Genomic DNA, 25223 nt, shown 5'->3' on the forward strand with positions numbered 1-25223 from the left:
GCTATTCCTTTGAGTAACTTTAAGTGGGAACCATTGACTAAAAACCAACAAAAGAGTCATAAACACACAGCAGGGTCGCTTGTTAACTGAGATTTCAATTCCACTGGTCACATTCTTGCAACTTCGCGTAAACTGTATACAGATCCATCTAGTAATGCCATTAAAAGTATCATATTTCTCGTCAGTCCTGTCATTCGTGCCTATTCCGAATGTCTGGCGGGCGTGTGTCAAAAAAGACCCTTGCTTTGAAAAAACGTATACAGAAAAAACTGCTCAAGACGGAAATGCATATGGAACCGGATGCTGCATGGACACTAGTGGGAGCTGTCTCTCAGGTTTCTGATGGGGTTGCCAGTGTCTCAGATAGTCTACGGTCGGAGCACACTTCGCATTCCGACGTGAACGAAATGTAACCGAGCGGGCTTATGTTTCAAATCGTCCGAATCGCAGGGAAGAAATACAATGTCCAACCTAAAGGAAGCAAACTCCTGCCCTGACGGCTACAGGGCTCTGAGCACCAGCGAACTCCGAGAGCTTCTACAAAATGAGGACAAAATGGACCAAATCATTAATCTCAATGAAAAGGTAGCGTTTATTCCCGTCTGTCCTCTCTTTTAACTAAAGAAACTGAAACGTGTTCTTCGTGATTCTAGGTAACGTTAAAGTGTGTGAGTCATTCTTAACGGATCCAATGGACACATTGCTGTAGTGTACATATGGCCAGTGCCAAAAATGGATGTTAATATCCCTTCTACACATGATGCGATGTGCAATGTGTGTACAATAACATATCTGGCTCATCCAATGGGCGTTTGAGTGGCGATCCGTTTCATTCTGTGCATCTTTTTTGCCATCGTTTTTGTCTATGTGAATATGAACGTTTCGACCAGGATTTTAAGTGTTTTTGGCACGTGTGTGTAACAACAATCTTATAGGAAGCACAGGCTATCCTGTGTGTGTGTGTGTGTGTGTGTGTGTGTGTGTGTGTGTGTGTGTGTGTGTGTGTGTGTGTGTGTGTGTGTGTGTGTGTGTGTGTGTGTGTGTGTGTGTGTGTACGCGTACCTTCCATCAAAGTTACATTTGAGTATACTGCCTTTGTGAATGTCACGGAGAGCCGTTGGATCTCAGTGCATGTATGAATACAAACGAGCATCCAACGCATACCAACCAAGAGACGTCATTCGTATACAATGACTACAGTATATGCCGATTGTCAATTGTGCATCAACGCCTACACCATATAACTGTGGTTTGAGTAATACAGTGGGAGTAAAAGGTAAACGCATGACATACCACAACCCCTGTTATGGGGTCTCTGGGTCAACCAACACATTCTTAAAGGCACCTGCGGTTGGTCAGTGACTCACAGCATTGTCCCATAGCATTTCCCAACCCCCTGCTTTTCACATGGCCAACCTTGATAGTAACTAACTACAAACCCCATTGGACTGGTCCTGGTGGAGTCTTCCTTGTAGGTTCTACCTTGTCCCTTGTCCACTCCCACTGTTTGAAGATGTCAGGTTCACCGACAACTTCTTTACAGTCCTCAATGGACCCTTAATAATCGGTCAAACTTCCCAGTGATACCATGGATTCCCCCTTTGGGGACAGGATCCTGAATCCCACTAGCCTTGCGAGGAGCCATGTGTCTCCAGAAGGTGGTTTGAGGTTGCGCAGACCTAATAAGCCTGGGATCTCAGCAAGGACAATATATCTTTGAGCTTTCAAAGGTGGAGCAGCAAAATACCAGTTTACCAAATTGAATGTGGTCAAACATGTCCTCCCAGGGAAGACAACAGTGGGGTTGTTCTCTTCCCCGGGAGGGTAGACTTGCTGACGTTGTTGTCTCCTTAAATGCATAGTGCTCCCTGGATGTCTGGTCCGTGATGGTGAATGATTGTGAGTGAACTTTAGGGCTAGCAGAAGGCATAATTTGACTGAACACATTCGAACTGGGACAAAGAAAGGCGTGGAATGGAAGGGTCACAATTGGTTCATGGTAAAGGGTGCTTATTCTTTCTTTTTAAATTACAGCCCTCAACTGTCAGAAGGTGATCCGTTATCATTTGCAGAGACGCAGGAAGATAACTTATTCTGTGCCGTGTGCCCCCATGCCGGCCCCATGCCGTGTGATTACATTTTTTCTCTATCATACATTTACAAAAAACCTTTGTTTGAATATGGGTTAAATGGACCCGGGTGTTCTGTGACCGTCGGGCATTTATGACACGCCGCGTGGAGACGAGCAGTACATTCAGAAACCATCCTGCAGCTCTCTCTGAATAAGGAGAATGCAGCAGTGGCAAGCATTCTGGCGTACAGCGCGACCAAGGTCGTAAAATGATAAGGGGAAATTGATTGGGGTTCTTGGTGGGGGAGGTGGGGGGGGACCAATGGAACAAAGACACTTTGTGTGGGCTTAATGGAGTGGTGCAGAGAGAATAATATGGTGTTGTGGTCAGGAGAGGGGACCTGCTGCATTATCAAAGGCCAAGTGTGGTCAATGAAGCCGCATGTCGATCCCGTGACTCATCGCAAGGTCATGCGGCGAGAAATGCAATGCCTTGATCGATTTGAATATATGGAAGATACATAGGCTCACATTTATAAGTGTATTTATTATTCATTTTTTTTCCACAACGGGTTGGTTGCCCAAGAAGCTGATGACATGGTGTGGTCGGCTGCAGAGAAAATGCCCCTTTTGGGGTCTGAAGACAGGCACTGTCTGGAGAGAAGGATATGGCGAGAAGTGTCTGACTCTGCAGAATTGATGGAACAGAGAAAGACCAATAAAATCCCAGAAGGGAGCTTTGGATTTATGTTGTTTCTGAAAGCGACAGTCGGGCCCACTCGTGTGCTGGGGGTTTAAAAGAATCCCCCCCCCCCTGGACGCTGTTTCCTGTTGAGACGTAGCAAAGCTTGGCTCCACTTCAAGGTCAATGTCATTTAGTTTGTGAATTCATTGTTTTGTCTTTCCTTCTTTTGATCTACAACATTCCTGCCAATGTGTGGGGTGGCGGATAACCTGTTCTTTGTAGACCTTTCTTTTTTCTTTCTTTTTTTCAATTACAAGCTGGTGAGCTGTGAAGCCAGACTTGGGTAGGGATAAAGTGCAGTGAGATCCACATAAAATCAGCTCTGATGGATCGTCATTGAGACATAGTGTTTTTTTTCTCTTTCATGCCGGGCCAGACAATGCATCACGTATGCAATGCAATATTAGTCCCCACGATTCATAACAACCTCCTCCGACCCCCTCTTAAAGGAACGCCGTTAGAACGGAACTCTATTAGAATTCCATTTTTGTCTTGATGTGCTGCAGCGGCGCGTCAAGCCTGACACCCCGGCACGCTCTGACAAATGAAGCGCTCCCCGCTCTATGCTGTTTGGTTCTGCGGTGCGAGCCGTGAGATCCGCTGTGACTGAAGCAGCTGTCAGACGTGCGCACCGTGCCTTTTGTGCACGGGCCCCCACTACGCTCGTACACGCAACCCAAAGTGTGGGAAGTGAGCTAAGTATGCGGCGGCGGCGGCGGCCTCTCGTGATCACGGGCGCACGGAAGACACCAGGCAAGACGTGACAGATGCATCCTGGGACGGGGCTAGTGTCCTCTGTGGGAAAGATACTAGTACTCAAAGCAAGCACCAGCCAACGTGTTACGTGACATGCACCCCCATCCAGTGAAGAAGCCTTTGTTGCATTTTTTTTTTTTGCTCTTTATCCGAGTGGACAGGAGGTTTGCCTCTGTTGTCATCTGCGAAGGGGTTTAAAGAGCGTCACTGCTTGGCCAGAGCTGTTGGTTTTAGTCACAGTGATTTGACGTGGCAGTGCTGTCAGTACGGCGAGGCGCTGGGCTTTCTGCAGGGTGTCACTGCAGCATTGTAGCTTTTTAAATGAGCTCTAGTGCACTCTGATGTTTCTCTACTGATCCAGAAGGAGCAGAACTTGCCCCAGAGCCTGCCTAATTGTTGATTGCATTCATTTAGTTCAGAACTTGAACGGAATACATATTATAGACCAAATCTAACAAGGGACTTATGTTTTAGTCAACTAGCCACATTATATTCTAAATCCTACTCTTTTGCTTTCGGATTGTGTAACATTATGAAGCGAGGACATGAGAGGGACTACACGTAATAGCAGCATAGCCTGTGTAAATGAGTACAGCTCAGGGGTATATGCTTTGCTTCCTTGAGCCTAATTAATGCATATATGAAAGGTCATTTCATAAGACTAAAGACAGAATTAATCTTGCATTTGTAATTACTGTGCTTTTACTGGGATATCTACGCACGTTAGCTTTAAATCACATACTTTATCCTTTTTAAGAAACATACACTATAGCTTTGACTGTGAAGCATGGATCTCTGTGAAATTCACATCGGACGACTTCACTGATGGAGCTGACACTTAGGACTTTTCAGCAAAAATCGGGTGAAAGGTTGATGATAAAAGAACACGCATTAGGACTCAAAGTACCGTTTGTTTTACGAACCAATCCATTTAAATCATTTCCCACTAACAGATGTTAGTGGTAGGACATCGGACCACACATCTTGTTTTTAGTCAATAGACTCTCATGGTTTCCCCTCTTAGCTTTCTACAGCGAACACAATGATGAGCTCGCCCTCCTCCGCCTTCCTCCAGTTTCAGGAACTACAGCTGCAGAGAGAGGCCCTGCTCGCCTCCAACCGGTGCCTGGCCGAGGAGAGCCTGGCCCGCCGGCCGCCGCTCAACACCGGCAAGCTCCAGCTGGCCGAGAAGTACCGCCAGCTCTCGAACCTGACCACCGCCTGCTGGGAGAAACGGAAGCAGCTGGGTAAGAAAAAAAGCGCAGAGGAACCACTCGGGGTGGGGGTTTTGCATGAGGCTGATTTGTTTGAGTGGCATGGCGGCAGATGAGTTGAAACGCCTCTGGGTTCGCATGGGGATTTCAAGGATCGTCCATTAAAAGGATCAAGTTCATTTGATCAGTGTGGATGACAGCCAGTGGTGAAAAGGTTCATCCTTACAACATGTTGAGTGCATACCGGTACATTTCTTGGTGCTTTAATGGGTTTTATTCATACGCTGACAAGACATGCTCAATATTTAGCAGACCTGTGGCGGCATCAGTTTAAACTCCCGACCCTGGCAGGTGAGGATAGTGGGCTTGGATTGTAGGTGCAGACAGAGGAGCCCACCTATAGGGATCCAACAGGGAGATTAGTGCGTCTGTAGGGAGAAAAGCTCTCACTGGCTCATTATCAGTCAACTCGACCGCTTTAATTTGCCAAATGCTAACAGTCTTCTCGTTTCAGTTTTTTAAGCTCTTGAATTCGGTCTCCAGTGACCATTTGGCACATAAGAGGAGCTTGGATGAAATACAACCTTTTTTTTTTGTCTTGAATCCCAGGCAATGGTAAAAGTAATTAGGCAGCCGATATCCCCTCGAGTATCTGGCATTATCTCACAGTCTAATTGCCATTAAGATATAAAAGCCTTTTAGCTGTGAATTTGGAAAAAGAGACTTTCACATTTCCTATTTTTTTTTCCCCATTTGGCCCTGCACACTTACATGCTTGGGGGGGATTATATAACTGGGGATATGGATAGAAACCGCACACGAGAAAGGGACACCACTGCCCCTTGTTGTTTCGCGCCTTTATTTTCCTGTAACCCCAATTCTCAGTTCATCGCCACCCCACAGCCCATTGTATCCTCAACACTGGACAAGAGGCACATTGACTTTATTAACTCTACTGGCTCTCTCTCGTCTCCTTTCCCAACATTGAAACCTTGACATTTGAAAAGGCCCGTCTCGTCTCCCAGCTAGCCTCCCGCTAGTTTCTTCATTAAAAGCCAATGAATGAGGCGGCGGTGGCTGCTGCAGGATTCTCTTCACTGTTTGCCTCAGTTAGCTTTTTATTTTCCCCCTAGTGAGACGCGGCTCTCCAACTGCTCAGCGTAAGCCTCAGCATAGCTTTGACTGGCGGTCATGGGAACGTATCGTATGCCAGTGGGGAGTTTGCAGAAGTTGTCAAGGAATTTGTTACAAGAGTAGAAAAGAGCCGGGGAGGGAGGGGGGTGGAAGAGGGGTTTGCCTTTGTTTAGTCAAGTCATGCTTTGTGACAGGGCAGCAAGTAACTCGGGCCAGTCCAGTAAGTCTTGCTGTACTAAGACCAGGGTGATGTGGGCAGAATGTGTTGATATGTCGGTTTGGTCTTCTGCTACTCTCGCACATCAGGAACATGAAGGATCACACGTGTTGGCAGCCTCCTTACATTTCTGGTATTAAACCAGCGGACACTTCCAAAGGCGGTGCAATAAGCAGCAGATGCGTTTTTCCATCGCGATAAATCCTACCTCGTACAAAGAGAAACTAGTTGTAAATCCGCCGCTTTGATCTTTGCCGCTTTAATGTTGTTTTTCTATCTTTTCAACGCATGCTCTCGGAGTTCAAGCTGACCCTTTTTAAAGTGACAGGGTTTTTTTTCTGAATGAATTCCTCAGCGCCGCAGCAGCAGCAGCTGCTGCTGTCCAGTGATGGAAGTTGGGTGGAATGTCAAACTTCCTGTAAAAAAAAAAAAAAGACCTCCACCCCTTGCTCTCCTGCTCCGCACCCACACCATGTGAGCACAAGCACGGCCCATGCACTCTCCCCAGCGGAGCAGGCTGGGTGTGGAGCTCCTTCCTTCCTTCCTCCTCCGAACATCTGAATCTGGTTTGGCGCAGCATGGCCACGAGGAGCACGGGCCCCGTCGTCGTATAACTCCAGGCTAATAATTCCAGCGGAGAGACATGTAGTCGATGATGTGGCAGGAAGGCAGGCCACAGTTTTGGCCCCGTGGAGCCAGCTGGTCAGCTAGGTTATTGAGGGTAAAACATGAACCCCTCCCCGTGCGCGCACACACACACACACACACGCACGCACGCACGCACGCACGCACGCACGCACACGCACACGCACACCATCCCACCATCCCTTCTTTTCTTCCCCCCGTGGTCTTGGGGTGAAAAGTGTGAAGTGTGAAAAGTGTGAAACAGATTTACATTCCAGAGTAATGGAATCATTCCAGGCGAGTTTTAGCGCTATCTTTCTCTGTACTGTTGCAGCTCCACTGATGCATGCCCCTCTGGGCATCCCCCCCAAAAAAATAATTATCTGATCTTCCTTGTCTATGGTTACATCTGTGGAGCAGTAGCTGTCTTCTCCTGGGAAATATGGTCATTCTGTTTTCGAGCATTAAATGTTTTGGACTTGTTATGTTGTTGAGTCATCCGTAATTACTCTTAATGCCGACACAACCTGGTTGCGCTACATCACTGGATTTTCTACCATTGACTCATATTATAAAGTGGCCTTAAATCAATATGGGTAATCCTCTTCCCCAAACCCTCATCTAATGCACAAAACAACTAGGGCTATTTCCCTAAAACCCTAGATTGCAGCAAAGTGTCCTCGTCGATATATCGGTTTTATGGTCACTCTCATTGGAGCGTTAATTCAATATATTGAATTTGAAGGAATGGAGGGGAGGAACACTAGATTCAGCAGCTCGAGCGTTCTGAGCTGAGCGGTCGACGAGGATGATAACACACCAGTGTGGAGTAGGACCGTGCTTATTACGCCTCCCGTCTTCAGTCTGACAGCGTGGATGCTGGGCGTGGTGTTCGCACTAGGATTATGGTTGATTTCACCTCACAAAGGCAACTGTAACCGTTAGGCAAGACTTTTATGCTCAACTTCCCTGTGTATTCAACCAACACATTTGTCGGCAAGGAACAAAGGACTCCCCTCAGCCATTTTAATCCCCTCAAAAAAGGGAACATTGGGTCTATCAGGAAGCAGCAGCCACAGAGTTATTTTTTCCTTTATTGTCTCATTGAATCATTAATGGTGAATGGCGGCTTTTGTACAACATTATAAAACCTGTGAGGTCCATGTACTTTCCAGATTGTCGTTTTTATGAGGTAATTTCACCCAACCATTGTTGGGGCCCCCATTCACATTTTTAGCTCGGTTAACATGTAAGTGCATGTAAGTGCAGGAATACATTGGCTAATGACATGTTAGCATCGCTATAGTAGCATCTATAGTATAGGGTTAGTCACTGTCACCCCGCATCAAACAAAAGGAAAAAGCCATTTAAGGGCATTTCATGTCTGCTGCTGTGCATGCATGCATGTGTTAAAGTCCTCCTATACTGCCCAATGATTGCCTCCATGTTATATAAACAAAGTGTATGTTTGTCATAACTATGTGTTCATTCCATTATTGTATCGGCACTGCCATAGTCCCTTTATGTATGGCTGAAGGGGGACCTTTATTGTGCACACCACACACACAAACGTACTGCACAACACCCAGGGACGCGGTGCACACTGCTTACGCAATGAAGGTTGAGCGTACAGTTAATATTACGGGAAGTGTTCTCATTAGGTTATTTTGCTGGGAAATTTGACTGTGATTTGTGTGGTGGCACATTTCACATTCCCTTACCCACCTGTAATATATGCACCAGTACGTTTTCAATTATTCTTAGACTTAAGATTCTCATCTTAAGTCTGGAACATAATTCTTCACAAAATCATGAATTGGCTTTCAAAGTATTGAATTGTCGTAAGATGCCAAGATGCAAGAATTGATTTGCAAGTTAAACAGGACATGACTGCAGGCAAAATGTAGGCGGTATCTGATTTTTAATTGATTTCATCTGAAAGTGACAAAACACATTCAGCATTTGTGTTCCGGCATTACAGGTTTTAGATTAGTGGGGGCAGAAACATTTTAAGATATTTTGGAGTCGCAGAGCCTCCTTGAGACCATACGTGAACTGCATCACAGAATTGGCTATGCTGCTGTTGCATTGATTTCGCTTTTTGATGTCAAATGATTGATTTACTTTGCATACATTGTTGAACAGGTGAATAATATATGGTTATGGAATTGAGCTAGCAAGGGGAAAACAGATCCATGGTGTCTTTTTTTATTTTTTTAAGAGAATCGTCAAAGCTGCAGCATTTCCGACCGACTTTCCTTCAGTTCAGTACTTTTCCGATTTAAAATTCAGTTGGTTGTATTTATATCCCCCCCTACACCACTAGCTGTGGGCCTGCCCTTCATTGGATGAGATAACCCAGAAATTGTTCAAAGGCAACTTGGCACCATCCTATTCCACCTGCCACCCGAATTTCGGTTCATATCATGTCTGCCGTAGTTTAAAATTGTGGTGACCATTACGGTACCACTCCCCTTTGATGTTAGCATGCATGCATAATTCATGATTAGACTTACCCCTCAATTACTGCTCAAATGTGGACATCAAAGACTCGTCTACAGTACGGTGACCTATTTGTGTACAGTCGGCATTCACAGGAACATCTCCCGGCTATTCTTGGCTTACACTTCCTCTGCTCCCCTCTGCCAGTTAGCATTGATAAAGAGTGTTCCATGCTGACACCAACAGCTTTAGTTTACTTTTTTTTTTTTTTTCCATAGCTGGAAAACAAACGCTACTGTCAGTCTACAGCAAGGTCACTTTGTATTTGTGGCCCATCATGGCGCGTGTTGCTTGGATACCACAGTTGTAAAGTCCTTAACTTGGAAGCAGTGTGCGAAACTGAGTAATACTCATCTTGGCCTTTCCCCTTGATTTCAGCCTATCAAGGGACATGCAATGACCCAACTAGGCAACACACGACCAGCTGCCTGAATAGCTGATCCTCCACCGGTGTCTGATGCTCGTGACCATTCCACTTTTGGATCGGTCACTTCATTTCCGAGCGTCGTCGTCGTCTTGCCACGAGAGCTCCGCCAAGGCCACGCCGCCACGCCACCCGACACCCTCGCGACGGGCCCGTTATACCGAACCACGCGAGCGTGACACGCTCCTGTACAAGGCCACACGCACGCACGCACGCACCCACCGGCTCCGCCAGGGGAACCGGTCACCACACACAATGGGAGGAGCACGGGACCGTGGCGTGTAGTAAATGTCAGTGCGTTTCTCACGCGCGCTGCAGCTCGGCCCGTATGCCGAAAGGCCCCAAGACTCCTCGCACCTTATTTTCTTTTTGTAATGAGAGTTATGGACGTTTTTTTTTTTTTTTTTTTGGTGATGTTTCATTTGAACGGCGTCATCATTTTCCCCCCATCATGTTTTTCCTCCACATAATGCGGTCTCCACGGTCCTGCCTTTCCTTGTCTCTCTCTCTTTTTATTTTTTTTTTTCCCCCCGCCCCGACCACAGCTGCGCTCGGGGCTTGAGGAGCAGCAGTCTGTTCCAGCAGTCCGCTCTGTGGTGTCACCCCTCATCCCAGCGCCGCTATCCTCCTAGCACTGAGCTGTAGTAGACCACACGAGCTCCCCGGGCTGACCGAGTTATCTTTACCAATTGCCACCCTACTCCTACCCCTACCCCTACCCCTACCCCCCCCCCCCCCCGCGCCCCCTGCAGTCATGGAAATTAGGTCACATACAGCCTCCACATACGCACGGTTTGCCTGTCTGTCAGCCCTCATTAGATCTCTAACATCAGGAGCAGGGGGTGGGGGGGTCAAACACGAGGCGATATCTTCATGCATGAACAAACGTTGATCATATCTACATAAGCAGAGTGAGGCCTACAAGCAAGAGGCCAGACCCCTGGCAGTGGAGTGGTGTTTATTTATTGACGGCGGGGGGGTCTCTGAGGTCAGGTCAAGCAGCGGGTAGGAGTGGGCGTGGCGTGTCAACCAAGGACTTGTTAAAAAGGGTGGCACCTTTTCGGCTTTTATGTTTTTTTTTTTTTTTTTTTGTCTAGAAGGATTTATTCGGTTTACGGCCCACGCCCCCCGCCCTCTCAAGAGGGTACTTGCACAGTCCAGGCGGAATGCTAGGTCGCATTAGCGTCACGGCAGTGTGCGCCGTCCCCTGAGAGACACCGCTAGGAGCGACGCACACACACGCACACGCGCACATGTCCGCACGCATCTCCGGGAGGCACGGGAGCTGTCGGGTGTCGTCGCAGCGGCCTGTTGGTCACCCCCTCACTGCTGAGTGAACCCTTCCTAGCCAGCAGCGAGGAACACGACTGTCGTTTCACCTCCCTCCCCGTCCCCCGTCCCCTCCCAACACGCCACACCTTTTTATCCAGCCGCACGGAGCTAATAGATTGTGACCAGTTTCTTTATGAGTGGGCCGTGTCTCCCCCGCCCACCCAGCCCCGTTGCACTGCTGTGGACTATAAATAATTGAGAGGGGGCATGCATGTTCATGTGTTGTGTCTCGGAAATCCTCGCCTAGACAGGCTTTAGGGCGTATTCCACTCGTTTCTTTTGTTTCTTGGAAACACAGGATGTGTCCTGTTTGAGGATACAAGCAGACAATGTGTGCATCAAAGTCAAGAGTGAGAAAGACCAATAAAGGAGTGGAAAAAAATGAGTTGGATGTGAAAAACACATGGGTCTGTGAAAGAAGTACGAAATATATCCAACTGTTCACCTAGGACTTTTCTTATTATCATCACATTTTGTCTCTCATCCATCCGTTTTGCTTTTTTAATTATTTATTTTTTGCTTCACCCCCTCCAAAAAAAGAGAGCATCAAGAGTCTAGACAAACACAACCAAGCCACAACGCCCCCCCCTCCCCGTCCCCATGTTATCGGGTGAATCAGTGGTCTCTCTCTCTCTTTGTCCTTGCAGAGAACCACGGGCCCAGGAGCAGCCCCCAGACGGCCCAGACCCTGCTGCGGGAAGAGGTGGCACAGGCGGAGGAGCAATCGGAGGTGAAGATCCAGGATTACATGTTCTTATTTGATCTTATTTTCTTGTTCAACGCAAACAACTGTGTCACAGATGTTTTTGCACATCATGACTAACATAACACATGATAAATGTTTATGATTACAGCCTGTTTACATATCCCTGATTTCAATTAGTTTGTAAGAGTATTATGTTCGACAATGTTTAAGTATTCAAAACGGACTTGAAGAGGTTTCCCGTTTGAAGTCTGGACGTTTTTGTTATGATTACTTCTCAGAAGTGGTACTGATGCAGAAGACTGTTTACAAGCGCTGCCTTTGTCAACAATAAGTAACCATAAACGCCCTTTTATTGGCCCTTTTCAAGCATAAGTGCAGTATTCCAATGTGTTTGGCATCAAACGAAACATTAGAAGTAAAACAGGGGAGGAATACTATAAATAATTAACAAGGGAGATAAGGCATGTAAAAAAACAACAAGGTATAAATAATAGAGATGCATGACAGACCTACATTCAAACACTGTTTGAAAGTGCGATACGGTGCTCTGTTTCAATAGCCCTGCCGCATCTGATCACATCGACCCAGCTAGCTGAAACCGTAAGATACAAGAAAACTGAAGTACAAAACACTGTAGGCGAGACCCGGATAGTTCCATTAAAACGATATTCTGCGAAACATTGATTGAGGGCAGTAAAAGAAGCCGAGTTTAACTTATAAGGTTTGTTATCGCCAGGAGCCTTCAGGCCCGGCTGCCCTTGCGTGTGATTTATAACTGCCACAAGCAATAGGTTGAACTGTCTTTGAATGACACCTTCTTGTTCAGTGAATGATTGACACTTGACAGTGAGCTCCACCAAGGGGGCCCCAGCAGCAGCAAGATCACAAAGGGATGCTTGAGTCGATCACTGTGCAGTTCAGTGGATATTATATCCCCATTCTTTAAAAAAAATAACAGACAGATTTTGGGATCTTCAAGCAAGAAATAGCGAGTGCATTTTAAAAGGGACATCAACAGATGTTGCTTTGATGGATGGCATATTTTGCAGCCAGCGAGACAAAAATACAGGAAATGTTCCATAAACACAGAAGGTAGGTTGGTGTTGCTCTTCCCAAAGCGCTTCATGTCTGTTTTACGATCATGAATTAATCCAGCAGCACCTCCACATAATCCCAGCGTTGAGGATTTACTTCATAGTACATCTATGTGAGGTTTATACTTGTCCAAACTAGCCCTCTTAAACTGAAGAACGCACACTGCAAATGTAGTTCTTCTTCCTATACACACACTGTGTATATGATATGCACTTGGCAGCACATACTGCAGAATAATTGCATTTCATTATTAAATATCGACCTCGAAGGCCATAATCCTATGATATTAAATGTTTACTTTCATTTTAGAGCCCCCCAAAAGCTTTTAAACGCTTGGCAGTTTCCTTTAGGGTCACATCTTCAGGAATCATTTGCCTGATCTGCGAGGAAATGTCTCCCGCTTTGCCGGATTCGTATTGGACCAGCGAAGAAAAAAAAAACCTCAGCTTGTGAAAATCTGGACCGAACTGGAGCCCATACTGACGTTGTTAAGCCATAGAGCTGGCATCGTGACACAGCCTAGACAGCCCCTAACCCTTATCCACAGCTTTGTTCATAGAGATGGCCCAAGCAGAACTATATTTTATGGACGTGTCAAAGATGCAGTCCTTTTTTCATGCATCCATTTCTCTCTTCTTAATTAATATGATCAACTATAGTTTGTCATTAAGCCCCTTTTAATGCCCCTCAACTAGAAAACCTGCCAACAGAAACACTTACGAGTGGACTTTTCCCTCAAACCCATATCCAGCAGATCTCCGGGAACATGCTCCCGCTGCAAGGAATGTGGAGTCGGAAGCCAAGGTAACCGCGTAACCCAAGGTAACCGCGTAACCCAAGGTAACCGCGTAACCCAAGGTAACCGCGTAACCCAAGGTAACCGCGTAACCCAAGGTAACCGCGTAACCGCGTAACCCAAGGTAACCGCGTAACCCAAGGTAACCGCGTAACCCAAGGTAACCGCGTAACCCAAGGTAACCGCGTAACCGCGTAACCCAAGGTAACCGCGTAACCCAAGGTAACCGCGTAACCCAAGGTAACCGCGTAACCCAAGGTAACCGCGTAACCCAAGGTAACCGCGTAACCCAAGGTAACCGCGTAACCGCGTAACCCAAGGTAACCGCGTAACCCAAGGTAACCGCGTAACCCAAGGTAACCGCGTAACCCAAGGTAACCGCGTAACCCAAGGTAACCGCGTAACCCAAGGTAACCGCGTAACCCAAGGTAACCACGTAACCAAAGGTTTACTTAGCAAACTGCTGCCATTTGATGGCAGCGGGGCGCGCTGGGAGATGTTTTTTTGTCATCGGGAGGGGGTTGTCCATAAACAGAACAGGGATCAAATGCAAAAGTCTCATTAATGATGTCTCTTTATCCACTCTCGCTGCCTCACACAGCAAGTGGTTGATGGAAACAAAGCCCATTATACAAGGCCTGTCACTAACAATGTGTATTTAATAAAGCCTAGTTTGTCTCCTGACAGCACAGCTGACGCCTCACTATTTTATTTTCAAACCTGTTGACAGAACCAACACTGAGCCACGTCCGGGATGTGCTTAATTGGCTCTGCTTCTCCCACAAGCTCAGAACATCTGGACAGTTGTTTGGCAGATGTGTGTACAGCGTTTCCTGTCGCTCACAAAAATATGTAGGACGCAAAGCAACTGTCTATTGAGTGTCTGGGGGCGGGGGGGGGGGGGGGGGGGGCGGGGTTGAAGCAGACCCGAAATTGACCGATTTCTGTCTGGGTCGGGCATGGTGGACAATAGCACGCCACGGCGGGCTGCAACAACACAGGATGTTGTTCTGCCTCTGAACTGTTTTCCACATAAATCTCATTGGATTTCTGAGACATCCCTTCCCCATGTCGGGCCGAGCCGCTCATTAAGCGCTGGGAAATTAGGCCGGTGCGTTCTGAGGCCTTGCAGGATGTGATGTGTGAATCCAGGCTGTAGCCAGGATTGGGTTTGGTCGCCTCGCCAGCAGACCCGGCGGTCCTGCTGCCGACGCCGCTGTCTCTTACGCATGATTATCATGACTCTGCTTTTGGTGTCCCGGGGGATTGAACCCATATACAGTATGGGTTTTAAGGGGGCCGTTTCACGGGCTAGGAGAGCTGTTTACAAGCTCGGCAGGTTGGTTGAATTAATAAAAAATATATATATATTTGTAATGTTAAACAATGGTACCCTGCAAAAAACTGCCTAATGGTTAAATCTAGAGGCTATAGAAAATGCTCATAGTGCTCTAAGGTTTCAGGGCAGCGGGAGAACTCCTCTCACAAGGAGTTATCTCTTCATATACAGCTATGAATCCAAACCTGAAATCTTAGACGAATGTACTCCATGGTAAGGTCATGTATGAATTGGCTTTGAGGATCAATTGTGGTTTCCCCAGCTTTTGCCTGGTGACCATTGTGCGTTAACTTTTGTCAAGGAGACCCACATATCTCCGAAGGCAAAGGCCAAATGGACAACACCTCCTACACCCTTTCAGTTGCACCCTGATCCCATCTGCATCACATTTCACATGGGTTTCACCCTGGTGCTCTAGGCCCTAGACTCTCTAAATGACCTGTGAATTACTGGTATCGCTTTCAGGGAGTCTCCCCACCTCACGCCCATAGTAATCTGGGATATGTTCCAACCTCCTGGATAACGGCGTTAATGGCTGAATATGGACATGTAGACAGACATGCAGATGGTAGCTCTTCTTTTGAATAAACATCCTCTAGAGAGTGGACTTTTAAAATGCAACAGTGTGCATACGAATCAGGCCAATATGAGAAATGAATGGTTTTGTGGGCCCACCTCAACCCCTGTGACTTTAGCCAACTGGCGCTGTTTGAGGTAATGACTTGACAGTGGGGTTCTGCTAGGGCAGAACCATTTGAATATTGGAGGGATTAAGGCCAAGGTTTAAAGGGATCCTGGTGCAATGGAAAATGATATATATTTAACTGTTTTCATTCTTTGTTAAGCCCATCTGCCTTAATATTCAAGTCTGCTTACTTGGGATCTGAGATCCTATTAATGCATTTAAATACCCTACTACTGCGATCAAAGACTTGCTAGCCTTCTTGCATTTTAGCCGTAAAACGTTTTATGAAGGTTATTGAACATCACAGGCATACTTTTACATGCCAACATTTATTCAAATACATTCCTACACTGCCATACTTTGGTATGTTAATATACAAAAATACCAAAAGACAAGAGCATGCATATCCCACTTGGTTGCCTACTCCATACCAAGAGTAATGATTTACTAAATTTCCTGCGAACTTCCTTTTAATTAGCACTAGTGGCTCTCCAAGCACGTGCTGCTTGCGCTGGCCGTGTTAGACAACAGCCCGCAGGGCTAGGAGTGAAGTGTCTCTGTGTTAATGTGTTAATAAAACATTCGTCATTGTTCGAGGGAGATAGTAAATGCTAAATTAGTTATCCCACCACTTGTTTGAAGGATAAATGATTATGCACAAATTGGCCAGGAACATAATACTGAAGTGTTTTATCTGCCAGTTTTTGCTTGGGCCCCGTGCCAGGCCTCCACATCCTGGGGCCACCCTCATCGATGGGCCTTCCCCCAAATCTCCCCAGACCACGGCCAAACTACACTGAGATCATAATACTCCTGAACCGTGGGAGAGTTTGACGGTTAAACCTTCCACCCACTTATACCAAAGAGTAAAAACATTTTCACTTCCAAGGTGGTTTCACAAATCCTGTGGTCTTGTTGCGTCCGGTGTCTCCCCCCCCCCCACACCCCCCCCCCGCTGACCCCACCTCGCTCTCCTCCACAGGAGCTGCTTGAGAAGTTCATGGAGGGTAGCGTGAACCTGGAGTCCTTCCTGGAGTCCTTCCAGAGCTCCCGGAAGACCTACCACGTCCGCCGCGCCCAGGTGGAGAAGGTCCAGGAGCTGTGCCGGGCCAAGCGGCCCGCCGGCGAGACCAAGGCCGCCCCGGCCCTCCAGACGGCCGCGCCGGAGGTCAGGAAGGACCCCGAGGCGGCCCCGCCGGAAGCCCTGGTGCGGCCCAACGGCTTCGTGGCCCAGGGTCCCCTGCGCGTCTTCCACCTGCGCTACGGCCTGACGCCCGCCATCCTGCTGCCCCACTGCGCCTCCGCCCCGCCGCGCTCCGCCCAGGCCCTCAGCCCCCAGGGCGGGCCCCCTCCGCCGGTGCACCTCGAGCCCCAGCTCCCCAGCCCTGGCCAGGGCCACCTCCTCAGCCCCAGCGGCCACGGCCAGCCCGTGGGGCTGCGCGTCATCGGACAGCTGGCCGGCGGGTGGCCGGCGGCGGCGGCGGCGGGGGGGAGGCCGCTGCGGGTGCAGCAGCTCTACAGGCCGAGCCCCCACCAGACCGAGACCCCTTACCGATAACCCCTCCCCCCTGTAAGGGAGACGCAGCTCGGAACAAAAAAAAGACCCAGACATGGGGGGAAGGAGGTGAAACCGATAAAACTGTGAGCAGACGGGCTTGCCCCACCCCCCACCCCACACCCCCCTCCCTGCCCCCCCCCCCCCCCCTCCTCTCCCACTGGAGACTACTCAGACCCTGGTACTGCATCCAGGACACGCCCACGGAGATAAAGAGGCGTGGTGCGGGGAGCAGGGATCCAGCCCACTACATTGCGAGAGAGAGAGAAAGGGAATGGAAAGCGATGCATCAAATGACACCCAATTAGGAGTCTGATATTTTCATCTTATTTACAATCGTGTCACCATGTGAGAGTGACGCAGGGTTAAGAAGCACAGCTACGGCGGGCATTATGGTTGTGATAGTTGGTTAGGAGACGCCAACGTCCATGTGGCTTCACCAAACCAAAATGCGACTTGTCATCAGACAAACTGCCATTGTTGTCCATCTGTCTCACACTCCTTATTACAAAATGGGTAAAGATACGGTTGTATAAATTGAGGTTGCAATTGAGAAATGTTTGTATTTATAGCAGATGGTATTTATTGGTAAGCTGATGTAAGGCGTGTACATTAATATCGTTTGGCCGGTGATGTATGCAGCATCACTTTGTATCCTTTTAAGACTGCCTTCCAAAGAGATTTCTTTTTCTTTCTGGCCCGACGTAGATTAATACCACAGACGCAACACTAGAGTCGCACCCCAAAATAGTCCGCCATTAGCTTTTTGATGAACGGTGCTGGGTCACACGTCTGTAAGGGAGTGATTTTATTTATTCATGTAAATCCTATTTTAAATGCTTGGCTTCAAAGGTTTTTGTGTACCATGGTAAACACGAAGCAGCATTTTTTTCTGTTGTTAAATGTTTAGTCTTTCAGTGTTTCAAGACCCTGAAATGTGTCTGTGTATCATTGCAGTGAGGGTGCCGTTATTTCAAAAGCCTTATGTTGTGATTTATAAGAAGAAAGCATCTCAAGTATAGGAAAGCATTTGAAGTCAATCTTCAGTTCAAGTCTTTTATTTTGAAAGGGAATGCATCAGAGTGCAGTTGTGGCGGTTACTTGTACTCATCTCCATATAGGATCCAGTTAGTTTTTTACAATTTTTCTTTCTTAGGTATTTAACTCTGAATGCATGTGTGTACTATAGAAGACCAGGAATATGGTCTGCTATAAGTCAAGTAAAAGAATTGCCTTTTGCAGGTCAGGAATCGAACCAAACATTGCCATGTTGTTGTCCACTCAGGGTCATTTACAAAAAAACGAAACAAATGCATTTTTTCTTATGCATTTCGTTTGAATGATGTATCATGCGTTTGCGCCGACCAAACCCTGTAGCACACTAAGACCCAGGTTAAAGGGTTCAATTGTGCCCAGGGAGACTCATTCATGCTTGTGCATGCCCGTGTTTGCCTCAAATAATTTGATGTAAAAGTGTTTTGTCTTTCGTTTCTTTTTTAATACAGGGATTGACTGCTACAATTCAAAACTATAATCAGCCTTTCATTTCATAAATTTTTCTGGGGGGGGGGATTATCTTTTTTTGGACTGTACTTGCTGGTGCAAAACAATACAACGTCCTTAATTGACTTGACCTACATTGACTAATGGTTCTCAAATGGATGAGAGTATGGAAGCTGGTGGCCATTACAGTGATGTTTTTGGGGCAGTTTTTTTTTTGGAGACAACTTTTCCCAACGTCCCAGTCTAAGAAACCCTACTGTACGTCTCTCGTGTCATATCAAGAATCGGCTATTCCCAGCAGCCTCCTGATAGGGACTGAAATACATTGATAATACGCTCTAGCCGTCCAAATAACCAGATGCTATACACTTGACGTCTCTGTTGATTGGCAACATCGTTGCGTGTCCTTAGTCTGAATGGCGTCGCTGATGTGAGACGATTACCCACCGTGTCGGAGTATATCAGTGTTGCCCACGAGTGACGGCAAGCTAATAATATTTGTGTGTGTGTGTGTGTGTGTGTGTGTGTGTGTGTGCGTGTGTGTGTGTGTGTGCGTGTGCGTGCGCGCCCCCCCCCCCTCCAGGCAGCTAAACTATGTGCATCTGTGAAGTGCCCCATAAGCAGGGCCCTTCTGAATTTGACCTCCCGGGGCCTCTGAGGATAAATGTTGCTGCAAAGTGGGCACTGACATGATAACATGGATGGTGATGGCCTTGAAAGGACCTGAGTTTTCACCCAGCCAGCGCACGCTATTATACAGCTAATAGAACATTTGATATTCAGCTATTCTAGCTGATATTCAATTATATGGGTTATTTTTTTTATTATGGAGAAAATGCTGAGGTTTTCTTCTTGCCTACTTTCGGTCACACAACAAGTAACAGATGTCGGTACTCTACAATCAGGAAAACTGGTCCAAACTAGTTCAAATAAAAGTAGCATTTCCTCCATTGTTAAAGTAATGGTAGTCGATAAAGAAATTCTCAAATATTAAATGTACTACTTTTCACCCTGTAGTGGTTCCGGGACTGAAGATATATTTGATGTTTTTCAAATGAGTTATCACTATACACTTAGTGTGATAATGAAAAACTATTGTCCCAGTGAACGGTGATAAGACAAAATACTGAAAGAAATGCAGCTGCTGTACCCAGCATCCCAGTTTGAGCGAGCAACGGTTCAGTCATGGTTGCATTGTCTTCTGAAAGACCAGCTCTATTATAGGCTTAGTGTAGCCTATGCAAACTTCATTTAGCAGGTATTCAGCACCTAGGAGATGAGTATAATGGCAAAAGGACCACTGGTTTGCCCTATTTGCTTTCTCACTTGTCCTGGGTCATGGATACATATGTTTGTGTGTATGCATGTCATTGCATGCATACACAAACGCATATTGTATAATCATGTATTTTATCTTTTAATTATATTAATAATAAAGTATTTAAGGCCAAGAGGAGCAGTTGGTTGCTATGTATTCTCTTGACTGCTGTCATGCGAATGTGGTCTAACGAAGACCACTGCCCACGTGATTTGGTCATGGTTTCCTTTCGGCTGTTGTCATGAAGGTGACGTTAGTTAGTATCAAAACTGAATTTAACAGTTTGACAGTTTGAAATGAGATGATGATCAATTCTCTGGATTCCCCTTGAGGATATAAGATAAACTATGCAATGTGGGCCAAAAATAGACCTCATCCAAAGAGAGAATACATTTAACTGATCAAGTCATTTGTTTTTGCCATACATTGGCTGCACAAATATAGTTACAGCTAAAGAACAACCAACCAACCAACCAGCAACCAACATGCGTTCTTTACACTAGATCCTAATTATCTTTTTTTTCAGTATCTTTGCTCATTGCTTATGGTTTGGCCTTACAAAGATTAAAAAATGACATGTTTTGTGCGCTTTCAGTTACTTTTGTCCTTTATTGACAAGTTATAACACATCTTGTTTTGCCTTAGGCCTATTTTAAAGAGAAGTCATGGAGGCTGCTGGGGTACATTCTTGTGCATGCTTGTGAATTGTTCAGGCATTCTCCGCATACAACCACAAGAATTACATTGAAGTATCGACTATAGAGGAAATCTAGTGGAGGAACATCCTGCTGCTGTGATTCAGCAACACTTTGCAACATTTAAGTGACCTTATGAAATGTGTTTACATGTGAAATAACCTTTTTTTTCTTCCATAGAAGCACACGTCAATAAAATGCATTGTCAAAGTGATGATCGTAGTCAATGTGAATGGCTGTGAATAAAATTAACATAAACCCTCTCTATCTTCTTTTCTGTGCGTGAGCGGGGAGTGTGGGGGGGGGGTGAAGTCATTGCAGCTTAAACCAGAGACTTCCCTTATATCAAATAGATGGTGTTTAGTATTCATTGTTATGTGGATCCAGTCATGAAACGGCATTTGATCAGCATAAGGAGAAATACAAATCTTTTGCAAATCCTTGGAGTTGACCCAATAATGGTTTTCGCAAGATGAATGAGGCACGCTATAAATGAGGCGCGCTATAAATGTCTGATTGAAGGCCGCGTTTTTTTTATCCTAAGCATAAAAAACAGTTTCCATAAATTAGAAGAATTTACCAATTCATCTAGGCCTATTTGGTCAGGATCCCTGCGACTAATAATTTTAAGCAGTTATTGTTTTTTACATTTTAAAGAGGTTTGAGGTGTGGTATATTGAAACATATACCAACAACGGTATCCAACCATTTCATTATATCCATGTTTATGAAGAGATATCTATTGACCGCCTTCATTGTATGAATTTAATTGCTATTATAGTCTAAAACAGCTTTCTACAGGTCAGAGTGGTCCCTCTAGTGGCCAAATAGTTACTCATGGGCATTTAAATATTTTTTCTCACAATATGATGTTATTATCGATTTTGATTAGATTAGGCTAGAATGGCACGGTTGCAGTTCATACCGATGTACCGTTTCACCGTTTTTGCCATCACCCTAGGTTTGTTGTATGTTTTAGTTGCTAGTTTATTAATTAAATTCAGTCAAAGACACACAAAGTCACCTGTCGTGGCTTGCCGTAGTTGGTAAGCGGGATGCACTGGAAACATCCAACCATGTGAAGGTTACCCCACTAGGGGGCCCTGGGGCCAAAAGTCGTATACTAAGGTATTATTAAACGTCAGCCAATTATCGTATTTTGTGTGTGTGTGTGTGTGTGTGTGTGTGTGTGTGTGTGTGTGTGTGTGTGTGTGTGTGTGTGTGTGTGTGTGTGTGTGTGTGTGTGTGTGTGTGTGTGTGTGTGTGTGTGTGTGTGTGTGTGTACAGTGGCCAGTCAATCTTCAGTCTGCAGGCATGTTTGGAAGTGACTTGCCCCATTCTTTTTGGAAAATCAGTCCCAACTTGTAGTTAACCTATACTAGTGCACACACTGTCCTATGGAAATTAAAATAGGCCCATATTATTGGCCTATTTGAATTTGCATAGGACAGGGATTGCGATTTAGACATTAACTAGACAACACTCAGCCACAGCAGTTTAAAAACGTAATGACAGTTAAAATATAAAGAGAACACCTAAAGAGTAAAGATAAAGGTTAAATATCCAGCTCACCCTGTATGCTTACTGACAGTAATGGCTGGCCGGATGTCAACTCAAAAACTGTTTCAAAAAACGGTCTGTTATCGATGATGCAAGGCAGTTTTCCAATTAAAAGTATTAGCATAGTGCGATATTCAAAAGCTTTGATACTATTCAATTCCCATTTTCACGGATTTGCATTTTTTGAACTTGTTAAGACTGTTAATCACTCTGTATAATGAACTAGTAATGCGTATAAGCTATAGGTGGTACCTGGTTCATTAGGTGCAACCGTGCCAGTACATGAGCATGCTCAGCTTATGTGTAAGAAGGCTTTTTGTTCAAACTCTTTTAATCCCTTCAGTTTCTCTCTCACTCTCAGTTTCTACCAAAGGGCGTTAATAAAGTATATTAAATCTTATTGTAAATACTAACATACACTGGCTGCGTATTTCATACTTTAAGTTGACGGACATAGTCTTCAAACAGTCAAAGATAGTTTATTTATGCTAACACGTTTTCCTGAGATCAGTACACAATATGATCTACAAAGAGTAGGTCACAACAACAACAACAACAACAACAACAACAGACATTAAAGTTAGCAGCTATGTTCACAGTTTCCTATTTATCAGCACTTAAAATACCTGTCAACATGGCAAAAAAAAACTAGGCATTCATAGCCTATATTTTGTAGGTTTTGCAAACCTAACAACCTTTGAGAACAATTTTAAAACACCTAAAGGCACTGTTCTGCTTCTCCTGTTCAACCTGCACAATTCTCTGAATTTCATTATATTGGGCCTAGCTCCTAATCTTCTCAAAGAGCCCATGCTTTCTAATGCTTTCTTTACTCCTTTTCTGCCTGTCAACCTGTCTCAACCCTTTTCCCTCCTCAAAGTCACAAAAAACTTTTACTGTAATGAGCAGTACCTAGAAACAACTTGATGCAGCTTGATTTTTTTTTAATTCTCAAGTGATTATTAAGGTACTTACTATACATTGTGTTTTATGCTGTAGGTAAGACCTAAAAGCTCTAGTTTGAGTGTGATACGTTAGAAATGGCATAGCCATCCGTCAGTTATTAGTTAGGGAAATGCGGTGTCAGAGGATCTGTTTTATGCTGACAGCGCCTGCCTATTTTGGAGCCAATTTAGATTTCAGACCACTCAAGGCTCAATTATGACCAATCAGGGAATCTTTTTCCGCAATTGGTTGGGGTAATCCATCTTGCCGGTCAATCACAGGTGCGTGAAATGCAACCCTTCTCAATGGATTAGTTTCAAAATCGTGCACTCCTGTGGTCTATTCTGCTCCCTCTCTCTTCACAATTCTCAAATCTTAGATACAGCACCTTAAAGTACTGTAAGCAATGTAGCAGCATGTAGGCCTACAATTTAATAACTTTATGGAACAGCATGTAACCGGTGGCGTAACAGCTGTATTAGGAGGCACTCTATTTTTACCTGATTTCCATCTCATACTCAAAGGGAGGACCTTGGCAAAGGTCCTGCTCAGTTCAAAATAGCAAAAGCTAACACACCAGAACCACACTGGGTAGTTACAGTCTGTTCCATAACATGATTTTACAGTTGTTACATTGCTTATTACATGTGTAATTGCACTGTAACAAGGGCACTGTGGTGTAAAGTGTTACATTCATTAGAACTCAACTTCTCCATTGAAACATCTCCAGACAACACCTTGCTGTTACAGTTTACGACCTGTGCAAACACAGGGACGAGCCCACATCTTTCCTCGAGGTAAAAACAACCTCCATCAGGCTCACATCTTAGTGATGTCCATCGTATCCTGCATGTCTATCACCTGGAAACCATGGTTGTCAATTCCCTGCTTCGCACTCTGATTGTGGTCAGGATGGCTCTGGCTGTTATGGTTACGCTGGTCCACGTCCGTTTCGAAGCAGTGCGCGCAGTGGGGCGTGGTCACGCACACGCTTCTGGAAAAGTTGGAGAAGTCCACCCGGTATTTCCCCATCTTGGTGCGTGAGATGATGGGCAGGAAGCTGTAGCCCCACTGGATCTCCTGTGGGACGTAGGAGGTCCGGACCTGGCAGGAGGAGCTGGTGGACTCTGCCATCCCATCCAGGAACACAACCAGTTCAAAGTCCTGCTGGGGTAGAGTGTCTACTGACAGCTCATAAAACGGACTGTGCCTGTTGATCACGTGGTAGAGGGTCAAGGGGCAAACAAAAAACAAGTTGTCCTTGCCTGCGTCCACCGTGAAGTCAATATCCACCTGGTCCAAAATGATTGTCTCGCCGTCAGCCATGACCGTTGTCCTCAGCAGCTTGCCGTAGATCTGGCTGCCGATGAGTAAGGTCTTTCGCAAGTTGGCCACTCGGATCAGAAGACAAAGGCTGCCCTTCTTCAGGCAAATGACGGCCGTGCTGCTGAAGGTGATGGTCTTTGCCCGCTTCTTGGGTAAGGAGATCTTGGCCAGGATCACTCCGCACATGAAGCAGTTGATGAAGACCCCGATGAGGGACTGCACGATGATGAGGGCCACGGTTCCCGCGCAGTGGCCAGTCAACGCTCGCCCCCCGTAGCCGATGGTTGTCTGGGTCTCCAGGGAGTACAGAAAGGCCGTGGTGAGACCGTTCACATTGTCTATGCAGCGCACGTGCTCCTCTGTGCGGTTCTGGCCATACAGGTCGCCATTGCTCTTGGCGACCCAGTACCACAGCAGACTGAAAACGAACCAGCTGCCTGTGAAGGAGGCGACGAAGAAGAGGAGGACAAAGCGCCAGCGGATCTCCACAAAGGTGGTCCAGAAGTCGAGGACAAAGGAAAAGTGGTTGGCGTACTCAATGTTTCCAAACTCTATGTTGCAGTGGCCGTCTTTTGTGACCAACCGGTTGTGGTGGCTCTTGTTAACGCCGGGCTGGGCATGCTTGGGACTCTGAATCATCTGGAACATGCTGTGGCTGTAAGGACGGAAAACAGAGAACAT

The 25223-nt window shown here is 46.0% G+C and overlaps 1 protein-coding gene and 1 pseudogene across 2 annotated transcripts; one reads left to right on the top strand and one right to left on the bottom strand.

The window, feature by feature from the left end:
* The first annotated feature begins 372 nt into the window (after positions 1-372).
* Positions 373-17292, top strand: vps37d (VPS37D subunit of ESCRT-I). The gene is made up of 4 exons (XM_084474152.1): positions 373-585; positions 4648-4819; positions 11667-11749; positions 16623-17292. The coding sequence occupies exons 1-4, from the start codon at positions 463-465 to the stop codon at positions 17196-17198; spliced, it is 954 nt and encodes a 317-aa protein (XP_084330278.1). The 5' UTR covers positions 373-462; the 3' UTR covers positions 17199-17292.
* A 6743-nt stretch (positions 17293-24035) lies between these two features.
* LOC311354465 (ATP-sensitive inward rectifier potassium channel 1 pseudogene) lies at positions 24036-25223 on the bottom strand (annotated as a pseudogene). Its single transcript has one exon. The product of its transcript is annotated as an ATP-sensitive inward rectifier potassium channel 1 pseudogene (transcript).

This window comes from Micromesistius poutassou (assembly GCF_964030765.1).
Source record: "Micromesistius poutassou genome assembly, chromosome: 10".
In the NCBI taxonomy this organism is placed as follows: Eukaryota; Metazoa; Chordata; class Actinopteri; order Gadiformes; family Gadidae; genus Micromesistius; species Micromesistius poutassou.